An 18486-nucleotide genomic window follows, 5' to 3' on the forward strand; every position below is an offset into this window, starting at 1 on the left:
GCAATAACACTTGCCATACTTTTGCTCTCATGGAAATTTTATCTGTATTAGTTTATCTCCATATGCTGGCAGCCGCCCACCCGCCACCCTTTGTTTTAATATTAGCTCTCTCTCTCTCTCTCTCACATAGGATGTGGGAGGACAGCTAGCTTTAAGCATTGGCGGAGATAACATAGGCATATGTTCTTGCCCTGCGCATTATACATTTTTATTTATTCTCTAATCTGCATCAATTCCTTTTAATGATTTTGGTTTGCAATATTCCTTCCTTCATTCTAAATACACATTTGCCCTTAACCTTTGGTAAATGCATGTTTGCATTCACCCTTTTTATTTTTATTTTTCTGAGTTTATTTTTTAAACAAATACAACACAACTCGACTTTTGTTCCAAATCAACCATTTATCTTTTAATTAACCCCTTAATTAAAATTTTGTTTGTGGGTAGTCTGCATACTTAATTAATTTACTTGTCTTTATGTGAATTGACAATTATCCCCATTCATAACAGATGATTGACTTTATCGCTAAATTATAATTATCAAAGACAAAGTTTTCCATCCTAAAAATAAGAAAAATTAGCAATTTAATAGTACGGGTTTTACCATTAATATAGTTTAATAAGAATTACTGTGTTCTGATTATATGTTATAAAACCATAAAAGTGGCTACGTGTCGGTTCGTTATTGGTTTGTTAATGTAATTAAGACATTGTTACAGTCACAAAGATGGGACTTGCTTACATTACACGTAACATTGAATAAAGTACATATGAAAGCCCATCATTTATTTTTATTTTTTAAAAAAGGCAAAAAAGAAGAAGAAAAAGGTAGGTGAAGCCCAAACTCTAGGACACCATACCCAATCCACTATTTGCCACCAACCTGTCAAACCCAAAAAGTTTTTAACCTCATTTAATAAATAAATAAAACATTTTTTTCAAAGAAGAAATGCGACTGACACGTGTAGGAAAAGGAGAGGTGACCGGTTACCTGACACTTGGCGTGATTGGACAGTTACTGCATTTCTTGAACCAAGCGAACCAAGCGTGTCAGAAAACTGATAATGCAGACAGTTTTGACGGGATAACCGCGAACCACATTTGGCCACTCATTTCGGTATCTTCTATGCCTTTCTAAGCACACCACACACACATAAATCTCTTCTTTTTTTTTGGTAAAAAAGGCTGCGAAACCACCAATCAATCCTCTTTGTAACTCACGCCGTCAAATATTCTTTGCCTCATCCATTTCCATTACTACAACTACAACATCATCCATGCTTATGACATACCCGACTGCGACTCGGGACAAGTCGTGTAAAAAGTGCACACAAATTCCACTTGTCAACTCCTCCTAATCTTAATTAGTCGTGTGGTCTTTCATTTTTGTTCTCGTTTAACTAATTTTAGACTTCTGATTTGTGAGCAACTGACTTTAACACAAATTAAGTTGTTCTTAATCATTTTTTGTGTGTAACACGTTAAAAGTGGGACTATTATTAAAATTCGATTTTAAATTAATATTGTCTCTAATTTAACTACTCTGATATAAATCTAGAATAGTAAACCTCACTTTAATTTAACATCTGCTAAGAGTGAATCATGCATGCCCAATAAACTCATTCAGAAAGGTTTTTATCTAGCATGACGTCCACAACTATTTATTGTAGATCTTCCACTTTTAGTTGTTTGTAGTACAATATTAAGTTATTCATACTTATAACCTGTATTGAGCGACACAACTAAAACATTTATTAGATTCATTTTATTTACTCACTTCCCCATATTAAATATATTCTCAAAACAATGTTAGTGCCTCACTAACGAAATTTTCAATCAACGTTCAAACTTGGTGCCTATTTAATATTGAAAAATACATAAATATCATTAGAACAATAGCTAGTAACTAGTAAATATTGATACATGAACAATTAAATACTATATCTTTGAAGGGTATACTAACTTGTTTTATTTTATTTTATAGAAACAGAGGAAAGCTAAATAATAATATTGACCGGATTTTGGAGCTAGATCCTTGGATCAATAGTGGATAAACCATCAAAGCTGTTGCTTAGGAAAACACTAACTGACTGTTATTATATAAGCAAGTGGGTAACCCATGTAGTAGGATAGGTTACTAAAAAATAATTATGGATTAAGGGATCTTGGCTGATGCTAACACTGGTTTAATGTGTATTTTCGTAATTTGATTAGACATTTAATTACTTTGGAATATTAAAATCATGCATTATTGGGGTGATTCCAATTGCCATATGATATTTTAAGTTCCAAGTTTATGAATCTATTGATCACATGATTACAGAGAGAGAGAGATGTGGGGCATGGTCCAAGGTGATCAACTCTTTCATTATATTAATTTTAATATTCTAATATTTTCAGATCCATGGATCTCGAGTGATAAATAAAATAATTTCGTTACCATTATTGAGTTTAATTTTTTAAATACTGTTTGTTTTGTTGTTAATATTTTAATTGTGCCACTTATTCTAGCTGGTAAAAAGCAAAGGGGTTGCTTTAAGAAGCTGAAGAACATGTTAGCTCTCTTTTTCACTCGGTTAGATCCCGTTGGTTAAACTTCACTTGATTTTAGAACATGTTAACTTGCTATTCATTTTGTGAACTTAAAAATATATATATTTTTAATTATAATTTATTTATATTTATAACTTTAGTGATAGAACACTTATACGATATCACATAAAACGTTTTGTCATCTTTCTCTTCTCTCTCATACCTCACTGGAAAATAAAAGCATGTTGGTAGGTTAACCAAATTTGTGAAGTTATTTACTAACCAATTAGTGTACCAATACAATGTTAGCATCTTATTTATTAGAAACACATGAAGTTCATATTGAGCTAAAAAATGAATACTACCTATCGTATTATTTGATAAATAAAATTTAGTAAAATACGATAAATGTAGTATACCAAAAAATATATACTTTCATTTGGAAAAAATTATCACGCATGACAATAACATTACGTTGCATGCCGATATAGTATTACGATTCCATATATTCCATCCAAATTATAAAGGTAAAATTTACCTTTCAACATTAATAATGCTATGTTCATCACAAGTGTTTGTTCATGCAAATTCTGTATCTCCTCCTAAATATTAATTTGTGCAATTTTTTTCCTTATCCTAGAAAGAAAAAAAGAAAAAAGAAAATCTGACGTGGGGTTCGTAAGAGAGAGAGAGAGAGGGAGGTCCACGTGGCAAGACAGCTCCATCACCTCGTGGATACAGAAAGAAGACGAAGAAGGAGAAGAACTGGTCCAACACAAAGGAGAGAAAACAAGGAAAGGAAGAGGTTTAAGGCAACCTGCAATTACCCGGACATTAATGCCCTTTTACTGGCTGGCCCGGTTTTGTGGTCAGAAAACCATAGACTTATAAGAAGGGGTTTAAGCCACTGTTTTGCATGGTTTTTGTATATACAATCAATCAACCTCTGGGGACTTGGGTTTTTCAGAGAGAGAGAGAGACATATATATACATTTATATGTATATTATATATTAAATAATACAGAGTTATTTTGCTCAATTCTCAATTCTAATTCTCCCAGATCTCTTACACATTTCCCATAAATTCTGTTTTTTCCCTGAAAAATTGTAAATATGCTGTTTTCAGTTTTACCCAGAAGATCTTTGTCCAAGGGGTGAGTAAATCAAGTATCTCTGTTGGATTATGGTTTTCTTTCTTTGATTTCTGCTGGGATTTTCTGTGATGCAATTTGGGTTCAGTTGTTGAGAATTCTGCCTCGTTTGTGGTTAATTACTGATGGGTTTTGCTTCGGCTTTATCATGTATATTCGAATTTTGAGCAATTGGGTGTTCGATACATGCATGCAATTTGAAATTCTGATTGAGATCGGGATCTGATATTGGAATATAGGCCGTGTTTGGTTGTGCTGAATTGGGTTTGATTGAGAATTGGTGATCATGATCAGAATCATCGGTTTCATTTTGCATGGAGTTCATTTTTGTTGATCTGAGGTTTATGGGATTTTAGTTTTAGTTTTGAATTCATCTCTGCGTGAAGAATATTATAGATGGAAGATCCTAATTGGCGTTGAATTGTAATTGCTTTTGCTGAATTGGATTTCATTTGGAATTCTTCAAATTATGTATTCATTTTGTTCAACATGGATTTCGTTTACTGGGTTTTGGGTTTATGAATTTGAATGCAATTTACCTTTCTAAGTTCCTCGCTGTTTTAGTTTCTGGCTCGGGAACATGATCTTCATGCTATACTGTACTGGTTTAGCTAGATCTGTTCCTGTTTGTTTTCTGTTAGTTTTCTAGCCGGTGCTTTTGCTCGGCTTTGTTTGTACTGTTCTCTACCCCTGTGGGGTTTTGCAATGAATTGCAACTTCGACCAAAAAAAAAGAAAAGTTCCTCGCTGTCTTAAGCAACTAGTTTCAGACGTGACTGGGGTCATGACTTCCCAATTTGGGTCCAATTTATGGCTGATATAGTCTGTCTAATTACCTGGAATTTTCTTTTCAAAAGATCTGTTTAGGGTTTTAAGATCTGGTATTTGATTCACTGGGAAACAGATTCGTTTTCTTTTTATTACGTTTTCATTTCTCAAGTCTCTCAAGTAATTTTCCAAATTGGATTTTGGTAAACAATCAATCTCAGTGATCTGTTTGATTTCTGATAAATTGTGGAAAGGAGTAGGCTTACACCCAGAGGCTGGTTGGGTGCTTGGAGACCTTGATGGCCAATCATGAGTTTTACATTACTGATCATGGAGGCAGCCTAGAATTTCTTGCTATATTTATTTATTTTAGTTAATATGTGTAGCTAAGTAAAAAAAACACTACTTTGATATCGTTGCTGGATTTTATTGTAGTAGTTGCGATATAGTAGTCTGATCTAGTATTCTGAATTGATGATTGTCTTCCTTTTGGGACAGATAAGATTGTGTTTCAATTATGTAACCACAATTTTCCGTCAAGCTTAGTCTGACACGTATTCTTTTTCTATAAAATGAAAATCTGTTGACAGTGAAGAGGATGCCAGGGTGATGCTTCTTTGTGTTTGATGAGTTCAAATTGCCATGTATGCTTGAGATATGGTGTTGAAGAAGAGGCTAGATTTTGGATTTGATGGCTTCGAGGTGCCTTCTATACCTAGAGCTCCCAGATCAGCTAGAGTAAGTGTTCTCCAAAATTCTAGGATTGTCTTTTTTTGACCTTTTTCTTTCCTCTTTTTTTTTGGATGATTAACCCCGTATTAAATTCACGAATCTTGGTTTCTTGTTCCAGAGGAGGGGCCCACATAAGAAGTCGGTTGACAATGGGCAGATCTGTGCATTTGAATTACTGGCTTCATTAGCTGGCAAGTTATTGCAGGAGAGTGCAAGTTCTTCTGCCTCTAGTAATGCTTCTGAAGGAAATTCGAAGCCTGCCTTTGGCAAAGATGTTAAGCAGGAAAGACAAGATGGGCATAAACCTCTAAAAGAAGAGTGCCTTGATCAGGGAAGCTCTGAAGAAAGTGTTTCTCTAGAGCTGACCTCCCAAAACATCAACCGGAAGTTTATTCTCAAAGAATTTCCGCATGCCGAGAGTGATACTGTTTTGGAACACACTTCAGTTATTACAAATTCTGACAGCTCAGCGAAAGCTGGAGGTCATATGAAGTCTGTAATTTGCAGTAGCAGGCCCATATTTCAAAGTTATTCCAGTAAAGTAGAGGGAGGCTTCCAGGGTATTGGGGAGTCCTGTTATGGTAATGTAGCAAATGGAGCTGAAGTACAGAAAGATAGTGAGCGATTAGAAACTGGAGCTTTGACTAGGGCTAACCCATGCAGTTCCAAGAATCCAATTGAATTGCGTGCAAAATATCCTGCAATGCTCAATGGAGACAATAATGTCAAATTGTCATTGTTCAGGGATCCTATTCCTAATGCTTCTTTTTCCAGGCATAGGAATGATATTGAATTAGGTAGTAGAGATGATGACGAAAACATTTCTAGGTGCAATAAACCTAGCAACAAGGTGAAGGTCTTTAGGCCTTCACCCTGTATTGGAGACCGAAGAATAAGGAAATTACTGACATCCAAGTACTGGAAAGTGGCTCCAAAATTAAGGGATTGTGAACACTACAGATTTGGTAAGTGGCTGATTAGTGCTTTGACTAGGTTAGCCTCATATTTCTCCAAACTTGTGTGTGCGTATGAGTCATAAATTCACGCTAATTATTTTTTAATGTTTATGTTCTTGGTTTTCCTAGATGGGGGAATAAAACCTATTTATCACAAAAGGAAAACCTTATACAGCCGGGAAAGATCTCAACGCGACACTCTTTATAAGAGGAGGAAATTGGTTGACCGGAGCTCAGTAGTGACTTCTGATGGAGGGTTCAGTGGTGAAAGTGTTTCTAATTCACCAGATAACGGAAACAAAAGTGGTCCTGCTGGTATGTAACATTGGCATACTTTCCTACTTCTTTACTTTGCTACTGTTCCTATATGTACCATTGGGATTTAAGGGTTTGTGGCATTCATTTTGTTTAATGGTTGTTCTGTGCAGAAAACGGGGTATCAGCTTCAGTTATAGGTCATCAAGCATCTTCCCATTCCAAAGAATCTCATGGTAGTTAAAGCTTTTGGTGGTTTGGTGCACAGGCACATTTTATTTGATTGTGTTTAACCAGTATCATGGTGCATTATGTTTTCTTGGACAGTGAAATTCAGAATCAAATCCTTTAGGGTACCAGAGCTTTTCATTGAGGTCCCAGAAACTGAAACTGTCGGTTCTTTGAAGGTATTAACTCAGCCCAATTTTCTTTCATACTTGCACTGGCCACAAAACTCATTTTCTTAGTGTACAATTTGTAGGTTTTTCTTCTTCCCGTTAACAATGGCATGGAATATGCTTGTTTGGGTTTTATTTTAGCAAGTAGTTGCTGACTATTCGTCACTTCTGGGCCTAAATATTATACATTTGTTTTACAACATTTTACAGAGGACGGTCATGGAGGCAGTGAATTCCATACTTAGAGGTGGATTAAGTGTTGGAGTACTTGTTCATGGGAAAAAGGTTAGAGATGACAACAGAACTCTACTGCAGACCGGAATTTCTTGCAAAGACAATTTGGATTCTCTGGGTTTTACTTTGGAGCCTAGTCTTGTGCAAGCTCCTCCATCTTTGTGTTCTGGCGATCCTCCTCCTTCATTATCATGTGAGACTTCGGTGCTGTTGACCAGGTAATTCTGATGTTCTGTGAGAAGACCTAAAGTTGGAATTGATTTGATTGGCCATTTAAGCACTTTTCTATTTTGCAGCCCAAAGGGGTCAAGTTTTTTTTTTTTCACCATTGTTGATATGTTAAATGGATGCTGAAATGGTATTTTCATTTACTGAATTTTTTGAATTTTCCTTTTATGTATTTATTTAAGTCTATTGTCACTTATACCAATGTTTTTAAGGCTGGTTATGCCTCATTTAATTTGTTTTAATATTAGAACAATTAATGGTGGATGGCTTTTCTCAGGAATTAGAACTGTTATGCCTTATTTAATTTGTTTTAATATTAAAGGTCAGGAAGGCAATTTTTCTCTGTTCCCATGAATTTCTAATTAATGCAATTTTGTATAATGATTCTTTTATGATTAATATGTGGAAAAATATGTTAACCTTTAATTACAATTGATAGGACAATATTTTGGATTATGGTTTTGCTCTATTTGACTTGAGTGATAGCTTTTCGCATATGCACTCTGTCAGTTCTCATTATAGCTAATATTGCATTATTGTTTCAGGTCCCCAGGCACACCTGTCTTAGACTCTGTGATGTCTGATCCGTTATCTGAACCCCCACCTCTAACCCATTCAGGCAGTCTTCCTGAAAGTAATCATGAATTGGTTTCCTCTCATATTGACATATTGACCAACAAAACAATGCTGGAATCCCAGGCACTAGTTGCTATTCCAGAAATGAGCATGGAGCCACTAGCTGTAGTTCCTGTGAACCAAAAAACTAAGCGATCTGAGCTTGTACAGCGTCGAACCAGGAGACCATTCTCTGTGTCAGAAGTTGAAGCGTTGGTGCAGGCAGTTGAGGAACTTGGAACTGGAAGGTGTGATGTTCTTTACCACTTAAACAGGATCAGTACGGAGATGTATGCTTCCTTTTGAAGGATGCATAGTGCTTTAACAATATTCTGAATCTGCAGGTGGCGTGATGTTAAATTGCGTGCATTTGAGAATGCAGATCATCGAACATATGTGGACTTGAAGGTAAATTTTGTTTAATTATTATCGTAGTAAAAGGATACCAGAAACTTTGAAAATACACAGTAGAAATATTTATGGTATTCAATTTTTATTCCCAAACCCTTACAATTTGTTGGGTCCATATGAAAGATTGGTTATTTTGTAGGTGAATTTTCTTAGTATATTTTTCATGAAAGATGTACAATCATACCCTTTAAATTTTTTCATGAATAGCTTCAGATGTGACTTCTTGTTGCGGACCAATCTCGTCCTACATTGCTCAATCATTTTTACTTATTTTATTTATGAATTAGTAGATTGACTACAGAGTTTTGCGTTCACTTCTCTGGAAAAGCACAAGTTACATGATTTATGTTGGACTTAATGTGCTTTGTGGTTGTATGCAGGATAAATGGAAAACCTTAGTTCACACTGCAAAAATCTCTCCTCAGCAAAGAAGGGGAGAGCCTGTTCCTCAGGAGCTTTTGGACAGAGTATTGGCTGCCCATTCTTACTGGTGCCAACACCAAGCTAAGCAACATGGCAAGCATCAGGGCGGTATTATGAAGATTACAGAGGCCCCGACTGATAAGACATGGAGCTGAAAGGTATCCGATTGTATGATGTAGAAAACAGGAAAAGTTGACAAACAGGGAAAGAAGACAAATGTACAAATGACCTAAATTTGTGTAAAAATCCTCACACCCACAGTATGATTCATTGCCGGCGTCTGTGTCTGAGGAGGTCGGCAAATGTAAATGGTTCGTCGGAATAAAGATCAGTCTAACAGAACTCACAGTTGTTTTAATTCAATTGATTTTATTTCATGATGATATGAAATGTAGAAATGTGAATGAACATCAACATGAATAAAGTTCTTTTATTGTCCTCTTCTGCGGCTCAATTTTTTCTTGCTGCTTCTGTCAATGTTCTTTGAGTTTCAGTGCCATAACCATGATCTAGATATGATGCTTGGCACATGAATTTTTCTCAATATATCCATATTTATTCATGATTGTTCACTTGTTTCCCAATTGCCATACTGTCAAGTTCTCAGTCAGCTCCAATTTCGAGACGGTCATGTGATGCTGGTAACTTTCACTGGAAGTCCATCAAAGGTCTTTGTTTCAAAGATGGCTGCATGATTGGGGTTGCGTATAATTAACACCATTCTGTTGGACTGAGTATTAAAGTATAGTTATATGATATTTTTGTACAAATTGCCAACTAAATTGGTGGCTCTATTAGTTTTTTTTTATTTTTAAATTTTATGCGGGTGGCTCTATTAGTTATTATCTGACATACTAGCACATTTGGCACGTGCCCAAGCACATGCTTAAATGAACAAAGAATTCTATCTATCCAGTTGGGTTACCTGTCAAGTTTGTAGTCTACTAGTCAACCTTTATTTTTTATTTTTTTTAAGAAGAGCGATAACATACTAAATTCACACATATTACACGAATACTAGAATTTGAACTCAAGGCATTTCATGAGGGAGCATTTACTCCAAATCTCAACATTTGTGAGTTCTTTACTTCTCAACCTCTTTTCGCCCCCTTACCTACGTATGCTGTATTGGTCAGCAATTATCACAAGAAAGCAAATGTCTAAAATTGACCAAAAAAAAAGTTGACCTAAAACCTCAAATGTAGAACAAGAAGGCCCAAATCAAAAGTTGAACCCTAACCATTCTTGAAACAACTTTCCTTAATGGGCACTATAAGGGGGCTTCTAAGAATTTGATGTCCTCATTGTAATCACAAAAGCCAAGAGTTTAGGAAGTATTAGATAAGCCTAACTATAAAAACCGACTGAAAATGATTGAAGATATAAATTGGTCCACATGCTACATTCTGTTTTTGGCCTATGCTTTTGTCCTTTTGTAAGTGTTGCTAAAATTCCAAGAACGATATAAACATTTTACCCACGAAGAATATACTATTGTGATCTATTCACATTTGCGAGATAACTATTTTAGATTAAGATTGAAAACTACAAAATTGAAAGTCGACCAATAATCGAACTGTCAACTTTCACTCTTTTCCTGTTTTGAATGATTCATATTGTCATTGTACTTGGATTTTTTTTGATAAAAAGTGTCCTAAATTGATAGATAAATAATCACATTTGACGGCAGAGATTGTCCTTCCCCACTATAAACTTAAAAATAAAAGGCACAAACTCGAATCTTCATCAGCTTCAATGGCATTGGCAACAGTCTCTTTCACGAGCCACAGTGAAGCTGGGTTGCTCTCCCTCTCTCTAGTTTTCTAGTTCTCTCACAGGGGCCTAAGTTCAGGTACTTATTCTTTATCTATCAGCTTCTTTGAATTCTTAAATCATTGTGCTACAACAAATGAATGAACTATGGCGATTTCTCTTCCTTTTTATTTGTATTTTGTTTTCGTTCAACCATTTCTCAATAGAAACTGTGACTCAAACTGTAACAATTGTGGGTTTATGTATTTATACATGTCCTGTAGGTTTAATTTTTCTGGGTCTTGATGCATGCAGAAATCTGATACTCTAAATGTGTTAGTCTGGAAAAAGCTGAGATATAGACAAAATTGAAGCATATTGGAGCTTTTGGGTCGTTAGTGTTGTGAATTGTACTTGCAATCTCAATGATCATGGACCAATCTTGGAGTGGATTTTATGATTCTAGTAATGAGTTGTTGGAATTGAGGAATGAAACTCTCTCAGCCTTATCAATCAGAATCTAGTTACTGGAATCTGGAACAGTAGTTAATTTCTTGATCAAAACTGTGCAAGTACCCTCCTTGTGCCTCCCCGTCCAATTTCTAGTAATTTGGCCCCAGCCTTGAGCATGTACCCGGATGAAGATTCACCCGAGGAATCTGATTTTAGTGACGTAGTTCTCGAGTACATTAGCCAAATGCTTATGGAAGAAGATATGGAAGAAAAAATTGAAATGTATCAGGAGTCTGCAGCACTTCACGCTGCAGAGCAATCATATTATGAGCTTCTTCAAGAGAATTCTTCTTCTCCTCCTTGCGACCTGATTCATTATGCTGATCACAACCATGAAAGTCATCCGTTGCATTGCAGTTATAACAGTACTACCTCTGGCAGTGCCAGAAGCATTAGGGATTGTGATTTGCTCGAATATAAGTCCCTGCATGTTGCCTCTCAGTCCACTTCTCTACCATTCCATGCACCATCAAATGAAACTGGTAATGTTGTAGATGGGTTTGCGGATTCCCCGTTGAGCATTCTTAGAGATCCTGAATTTTCTAATGAGACTCAGTTGGTTATGCAATTTAAAAGAGGCTTTGAAGAAGCGAGTAGGTTTCTTCCAAATGCTAATAGTCTGAATGTTGATTTTGAAAGTAACACGTTGTCACGTAAAGAGGGCAAGGCAGAGGCTATAGGTATGGTAGTTAAGGTAGATAAGAAGAATGAGTACTCTTCTGATGGGTCAAGGGGAAAGAAGAATCCTTATCATGAGGATGTGAGTTTAGAAGGGGGGGAGAGTAACAAGCAATCAGCAGTTTACACTGAATCAACAGTGAGTTCGGAAATGTTTGACAGGCATTTGCTAAACTGTGGACAAGGAGAATCTGCTCTCCGTGAAACTTTGCAGAATCGGACAATCAAGATTGTACAACAGAATGGTCAATCAAAGGGGTCAAGTGGTGGAAAAGCCCGCGGAAAGAGGCAGGGAAGTAAAAAGGATGTGGTGGATTTGAGAACTCTTCTAACGCTTTGTGCACAAGCTGTTGCAGCTAATGATGAGAGGACTGGCAATGAGTTACTTAAGCAGATCAGACAGCATTCTTCTCCTATGGGAGATGCGATGCAGAGACTAGCTCACTATTTTGCTGATGGTCTTGAGGCACGAATGGCTGGATATGGTACTCCGATTTGCAGAGACCTTATAACCAAGCCAGCATTAGCTGCAGATGTCTTGAAGGCTTACCATCTTTATCTTGACGCATGTCCATTTAAGAAGCTATCAAATTTCTTCTCAAATAAGACAATAATGAATGTAGCTGAGAAAGCAACAAGGCTCCACATAATTGATTTTGGTATCCATTATGGTTTTCAATGGCCTAGCCTCATACAAAATCTCTCTTCTAGGCCCGGTGGACCTCCAAAGCTTCGGATTACTGGGATTGATCTTCCACAGCCAGGTTTCCGACCTGCAGAAATGGTTGAGGAGACTGGACAGCGCTTAGCAAACTATGCAGAAACTTATAAAGTTCCATTTGAATTCAATGCAATAGCACAAACGTGGGACACCATTCAAATTGAGGATCTCAAAATTGATCGTGATGAGGTGCTTGTTGTAAATTCTGTGCACAGATTAAGAAGACTACTTGATGAGACTGTGATGGTAGAAAGTCCGAAAGATATGGTTTTAAAACTGATCAGGAAGATCAATCCAGATGTCTTCACGCTGGCGATTGTTAACGGATCCTACAGTGCACCGTTCTTTCTCACAAGATTCCGGGAGGCTCTCTTCCACTTTTCTACAATGTTCGATATGCTTGAGACAAATGTCCCCCATGATGCTCCAGAGAGGATGCTTATTGAGAGGGAGATATTTGGTCGGCAGGCAATGAATGTCATTGCGTGCGAGGGTTCAGAAAGGATCGAGAGACCAGAGACATACAAGCAGTGGCAGGTGAGGAATCTGAGGGCTGGGTTTACACAACTTCCTTTGAATCAGGAGATTGTGAAGATAGCAAAGGACAAGCTGCATTCATGCTACCATAAAGATTTTGTAATGGATGAAGACAGCCAGTGGCTGCTGCTTGGATGGAAAGGTCGCATTGGCTATGCTCTTTCTTCTTGGAGGGCTGCTTGTTAGAGTTGTTATTAGATTGTCTCTGATGTGCATAATTTGTTGTTGTTAATTAAGGTAATGGATTAATTAAATACCTCTTATGTAAAATTAATTAAATATATTGCCAAATTCCAAAATGTTGAATAAAATTTTTAAACTCAGAATTGTAGGGCTTTACCCCGAAGGGAGCCCTTCCAGAAATTCTCGAAGGCACAGGGCTGAACCCAGGCCTAAGAGGGGGTTTGGAAATAGTTTTCAACCAGCAATAGACGCGCCTCGGTTAGAACCTCATAAGCTGCGTCATTGCCCCAAGCGCAAAGATGCTTTGTAAAGCGGGTCTCGTTCCTCTTTTATACATCCCCAGGCAACTCACCCTTTCTCATTCGGTCGATGTGGGACAAAAACGAACACCTTAATATTATTTCACAATTCTAATATCAAACAAAAAGCTACCGAGATTTACCACCAAAACTAGGTTACAAAAGAAAAATAATAATTTTTTTTAAAATCTCTGATGGGGTTGGGGTTTAGGGTTTTATAACGTTTTTGGAGAAGAAGAAAGCAGAAGAGAGAGGAGGGGAGAGATGAGTGGGGCAGGAAAACCAGATTTCTTCTACAGAGAGGCTCAACGCCTGGGTTATGTGGCTCGCTCCGCCTTCAAGGTATTGATTGAGTTACGTATTTACCCAAAAATTGCTGGCTTCAATTGCTACTGATCCACCCATTTTTTGAGCAGCTACTTCAGATACAGAAGCAGTACAAGCTCATAACACCTGGCTCCTCTGTTCTGGACCTTGGTTGTGCTCCTGGTGCTTGGCTTCAGGTCCCTTTTTCATTTCAAAATCCAAACTTTAATTCCACATACATATTTGCAGGCATAGTCTCATGGAATTTCTGGGTTCTGTAATTTTGGCAGGTGGCTTGCCAGAGCTTGGGTCCTGTAAAAAGTGGTGGTCTTGTTGTTGGGATTGATCTCAAGGTCTCATTTTTTGTTCACTTTTTAGTTAAATTTCCGTGCTTGATTTGTTTGTTCAATACTTTAGATAAAATAACCAGGTTGTGAAATGTGGAATGTGCAGAACAGAAGGTGAAGGTTCCAGCTGCTCACTGTGATTCGAGGGTTCAAACTGTTTGTGCTGACGTGATGAAACTCCCCAAAGCCCAAGTCAGGGAACTCTCTCCACAGGTACTGCAGTATAGGCTTCTTAAAGCTTATGTTAACAGTTATGTTTCAAGGGATCAAAATGCTTGTGCTAATTCATGTCTTTCGCTTGTGGGTACAATTCAAATATTCACAAAAACTCGTCTTGCTGTCTTTTAATTTAAGATTTTGTTCTCCTCTAACCCCGTTTCAGGATGTTTGAATGTGTGAAACAAATCATTTCTTGGTTCCTTGCAAAATTTTAAGATTGAAAAATCTTTCCATGAATTTCCTACTTATAAAAAACCAACCTTAGTTTTTGTCTAGGCAAGCATGATGTAGGAGCAAAAAGATTTATGGTTTTGCCATTGTCTTTGTGCAGCAGAAAGGGTTTTCTGTGATACTCTCAGATATGTGTCCCCTCGTTTCTGGGATCACAAGTAAAGATGCAGCTTTATCGCTCGAGTTAGGCAGGCAAGCACTGGATTTGGCTGTTGGTGGAGCTGCCTTAGCTCATCCCAAAAATGAAATTCAAATGGAGGCAAGTAATGATGGGGCAATTACAAGTTCAGATGTTAATGGTGTATTGCGAAGAGGAGGCCATCTTGTGATAAAGCTTTTAGAGAGCGAGGATGTTCAAGGTTCTTTTTCTAAATCCTTTCTTTTTCCCCCTTTTTGGGTAACATAAGTGGTACTTGCTTCATAAAATTGTGTTGGGATATTTTTTTTTTTACTGTCTTCTGGCTGTTTGTCTTGTAGAATTCAGCCGGATTTGCAAACCACTGTTTAGAAAGGCATCATTGTTGAGGCCTAAAGCTACAAGACCATCATCAAGAGAGATTTATGTGATATGTCAAGGTCTGCAGTCACAGGCAAAGATATAAATCAAGAATGTATCCCGAATTTAGAAGTGGCAACAGTGAGTATTGAAGCCAAATTAATGTAACTGGTTAGCTTTAGATTTCCTTGTAAAGGTTCTGCTAAAAAGAATTTACCCTTTGACTATGAAGGTTTTATGTTCATCTTCTGTATAATTTTGCAAAGACTTCTCTCTCCTGAAACAAACATTTGTGAACATTGTAGGCGAGACTAATAAACTAATCAAATGCAAGAGTGTGTGTTCTGAACTGGACCAACAATTTATCTTACTGAAATGTTTCTTATGAGAGATTGCCATTAAAAGCTACTGAATGTAGGCTTTATATGATTTTCACTTCCATTTTCATGAACCAAGTTGTGATGGCATACACATTTTCCATGTGCTTGGGCTAAAATTGGGATGCGAAAAAGGAAAAGTGGAAAGGAACAACTGATGAAATGTTATATCATTGAATTTCTTAACCTTCAAGTTTTTACATATTAGACCAGAGACAAAATCCAAGACTTTAGTGTCGAGTAAAAAGAATTAAAAAATGAAAGAAATATATCTGCCTCTCACTACTTATAAATCACAGTATCTCCATTTACAAAACAGGATCAGGGAAGTGTCTTCTTATAAATTACAGTATCTCCATTTACAAAATAGGATGAGAGAAGTATCTTCACATGTGTAAGAGTCATCGAATCTGAGTTCTTCCTAGTGACCAAAGGCCTGTATCTTTGACTGGTGTCTGAAATACCAAACAAAAAAAGAAAGGATCAGAGATGTAGTCATTGTAGTTGGAGAGAAGATAATTGATGGATCTTGATATTGATGCTTACATGTGTCTTCACAGACGGGAAGACATTCCAGAATCGTAGAGTCTCATCCCCAGCACCAGTGACTATTGTCTGCAGTAAAGCAATTTCATTTGAGATTGTTAAGAACAGAAATTTCAGCGTAAGCAAACAAGAGTGTATGCAAAGCAAATCTTCAAGCTATAGAAAATGATGCAATACCTGACCATCTGGTGACATTGCAAGGTAAAGAACTCGCATGCTATGGCCAGTTAGAGTGGCAACCTATAAGAGTGCGTTCCAAAAGCAATTAAAATAGAAATCTTATAACTTGACACAATCCTACTTCTTACGGTTCAACTTGAAAGGAGATCTCCTAAAAAGCTAACCTTTCCCATGGATGGATACTTCCACACCATGATTTGGTTCTGGGAATATCCATGAGTGCTGACTATCTCATTCACATTCTTACTCCATGCAAGATTGCAGACCTGGCTTCCGGTGTCTATACTGTTCAATTGGTGGCCATTTGTCGTGTTCCAGAAGCGAATACATCTGTCAGCAGTTCCACCTCCAGATACAAGAAGGCCACTCTGGTGGGGTGACCAAGCAATGGCCTTGACTGCAGCTGTGTGCTCTGTCAGTCTCAAAGCTGGTTGCTGAGAGTGCTGGTTCCAGACCAAGAGCTGGTCACAAACAAGCCACTAAGTTAGCTATTGGCTAACTACCAGTAAAACACAGAAGAGAGCAAGAGAAGATACGAAAAAAGAACGAACAACTTAGTAACATATACCTGGTTATCATTGCCACCAGATGCAAGTTCCCTGTCATCATTGGACCATTTCAGCCCACATACCTGAGGAATTGAAATTTTTAGAAGGGTTAGTATTGCTTGTGTTTGACCAAGAACTGTTTAATTGGTTGTAGGTCATTAAGAAAAAGTCTTTTAAAGTATTCACCTCAGACTTGTGGCCAACAAGCTTGCTGATGCAGTCGTTTGAGACCCGAAGATCGTGTTGAAGTATGTTCCGGTCCCGGCTTCCTGAAGCTAATATGCGTGAGTTCCATGCCAAGACACCAGTCCTTGTTTGATGCCCGCCCATTGTTCGGACCCTCTTGCACTGAGTCCCATCCCAAACCTAGAACAAACGCCACAATTAATGGTCATCTCAGACTCTTTCTTCATGAGAACGAAAATACTATCAAGTCAAACAAATAGCTACCTGAACTCGACCAAGATTTGTGCCAATTGATAAATATGAACCCTCCTTTGTCCATTGGACAGAGCATACCCCGTCATTAGGCCCCAAGTCGCACAGTTTTGTCACCTAAGAAAAACAATGTATGACAAACTTCAATCGCAAATTTCACAAACCTATTTAAATAAAGGACACTTTGATCAAGACAACTTGCTCATTAGATTTTGCAAACATGGAATGGACAAAATTGAAATCTATGCTATTTTACCCAGTAGTATCAAACTCATTACTTACCTTGCTGTTTGATGCACTCCACAGATAAACGCAGGTGCCCAGTCCAACTGCAAGGACATTTTGCGAGGACCAGTCCACAAGGTTCAAGTAAAAGTCATCTTGAAGTGATGGGGCATCCAGAACCTGCAAATCATTTAGAGCATTTCAAAATCAACCATTGCATTTCCCATATAAACTAGTAAAGTAACATAGCCCTCAATACAATTAACTGACAGAAAGGGATTAAGATTATAGCCTCACATTCAGCTAATTCAGCTAGTTTATTGAACAAATAGGGGTTTAGTTACCTTATGGGGTGTCTTGGGGACCTTGCGAGGAGGCTTAGGAGGCGTTAAAGACTCGTTAGAAAACCCACTATCATTTCTCAGAATGGACGGCGAATAAGGCGAGTTGGGTGCCGAGTGATCAGTCTTGAACCGCAACATGTTCTTGCTGGGACTCAGAGGCGACGGCACACCACCACCACCACCTGCAGGAGAAAAAGACCCAAAATCAGACCCGAAAAGCTCAGATTTCAACAACCTGGCATAGGCCTCGTTGCCGCCTTCTTTGACGGGCGAGGCCTTGTCATTGAGCCCAAATGTGTGAAGCCTCGAGGAAGATCTGCAAGGTATGAATCTGTCGCTGCAAGTCGAGGACTTGGAGGGGGAAGACAGGTTCGATATAGCCCGAAAAGAACCCGAAAAGGACTCGAGGCGCAGCGACGTCTCGGACATCCCAGTTGGGAGGTTGAGCCCTGCTTTCCTTGTTTGAGGTGAATCCATTGCTGGGTTTTCTTGGATGATCTGATTCTTGGTTCCTTGGAAGATTTGGGTTGTTGGGTCTGAAGAAGAATATGATGATATCATATAGGAAATGTTAATGTAATGAGGTTTGAATGGAGATAGAGGAGGCCAAGAACCAAAAATGGAAGGAAAGGCCTCTCTCTCTCTCTCTCTCTCTCTCCTTTTCTCTCTGTGTTGTTCAGTGTGGAGGAAGACTTGCAACGGTCGAATATTGGTGGGGTTTATAGGAGCGGTCTTGGTCTTGGGCTTTGTTTTCCTTTTATTTTTTATTTTCAATAAATATTTGTTATTGTAATATTGTACGCTGTCTGTGCAATGTGCATGTACATAAACGTAATGCTCCAAC

General features: G+C 37.8%; 5 protein-coding genes across 7 annotated transcripts; 4 read left to right on the plus strand and 1 right to left on the minus strand.

The window, feature by feature from the left end:
- On the plus strand, nt 3407-9143 carry LOC18785731 (telomere repeat-binding protein 3). Its single transcript, XM_020557620.1, has 10 exons — nt 3407-3686; nt 5041-5188; nt 5301-6147; nt 6268-6453; nt 6567-6629; nt 6721-6800; nt 7002-7243; nt 7799-8116; nt 8213-8276; nt 8660-9143. The coding sequence occupies exons 2-10, from the start codon at nt 5108-5110 to the stop codon at nt 8855-8857; spliced, it is 2079 nt and encodes a 692-aa protein (XP_020413209.1). The 5' UTR covers nt 3407-3686; nt 5041-5107; the 3' UTR covers nt 8858-9143.
- On the plus strand, nt 10400-13157 carry LOC18787546 (scarecrow-like protein 14). 2 transcript variants are annotated; one of them, XM_020556647.1, is made up of 2 exons: nt 10400-10554; nt 10739-13157. In XM_020556647.1, the coding sequence occupies exon 2, from the start codon at nt 11083-11085 to the stop codon at nt 13087-13089; it is 2007 nt and encodes a 668-aa protein (XP_020412236.1). In that variant the 5' UTR covers nt 10400-10554; nt 10739-11082; the 3' UTR covers nt 13090-13157. The 2 variants fall into 2 exon arrangements, with proteins under 2 accessions (XP_020412236.1, XP_007219475.1); XM_007219413.2 differs by having other exon boundaries at nt 10770-13157.
- LOC109947143 lies at nt 13201-13385 on the plus strand. The gene is given in 2 exon segments (XM_020556649.1): nt 13201-13275; nt 13277-13385. Coding segments are annotated over 2 exon segments (132 nt in total). The 5' UTR covers nt 13201; the 3' UTR covers nt 13335-13385.
- LOC18786024 (ribosomal RNA large subunit methyltransferase E) lies at nt 13405-15342 on the plus strand. 2 transcript variants are annotated; one of them, XM_007218237.2, is made up of 6 exons: nt 13405-13727; nt 13802-13888; nt 13982-14044; nt 14150-14251; nt 14589-14847; nt 14966-15342. In XM_007218237.2, exons 1-6 carry the CDS (start codon nt 13650-13652, stop codon nt 15088-15090), a joined length of 714 nt encoding a protein of 237 aa, XP_007218299.1. In that variant the 5' UTR covers nt 13405-13649; the 3' UTR covers nt 15091-15342. The 2 variants fall into 2 exon arrangements, with proteins under 2 accessions (XP_007218299.1, XP_020412237.1); XM_020556648.1 differs by having other exon boundaries at nt 14592-14847.
- Nucleotides 15763-18119, minus strand: LOC18784895 (protein FIZZY-RELATED 3). Its single transcript, XM_007217888.1, has 9 exons — nt 17643-18119; nt 17356-17478; nt 17086-17190; nt 16822-17001; nt 16656-16718; nt 16252-16548; nt 16085-16147; nt 15908-15976; nt 15763-15816 (listed from the first exon to the last, which is right to left on the minus strand). Exons 1-9 carry the CDS (start codon nt 18117-18119, stop codon nt 15763-15765), a joined length of 1431 nt encoding a protein of 476 aa, XP_007217950.1.

This window comes from Prunus persica, chromosome G2 (genome assembly GCF_000346465.2).
Source record: "Prunus persica cultivar Lovell chromosome G2, Prunus_persica_NCBIv2, whole genome shotgun sequence".
NCBI classification, from domain to species: domain Eukaryota; kingdom Viridiplantae; phylum Streptophyta; class Magnoliopsida; order Rosales; family Rosaceae; genus Prunus; species Prunus persica.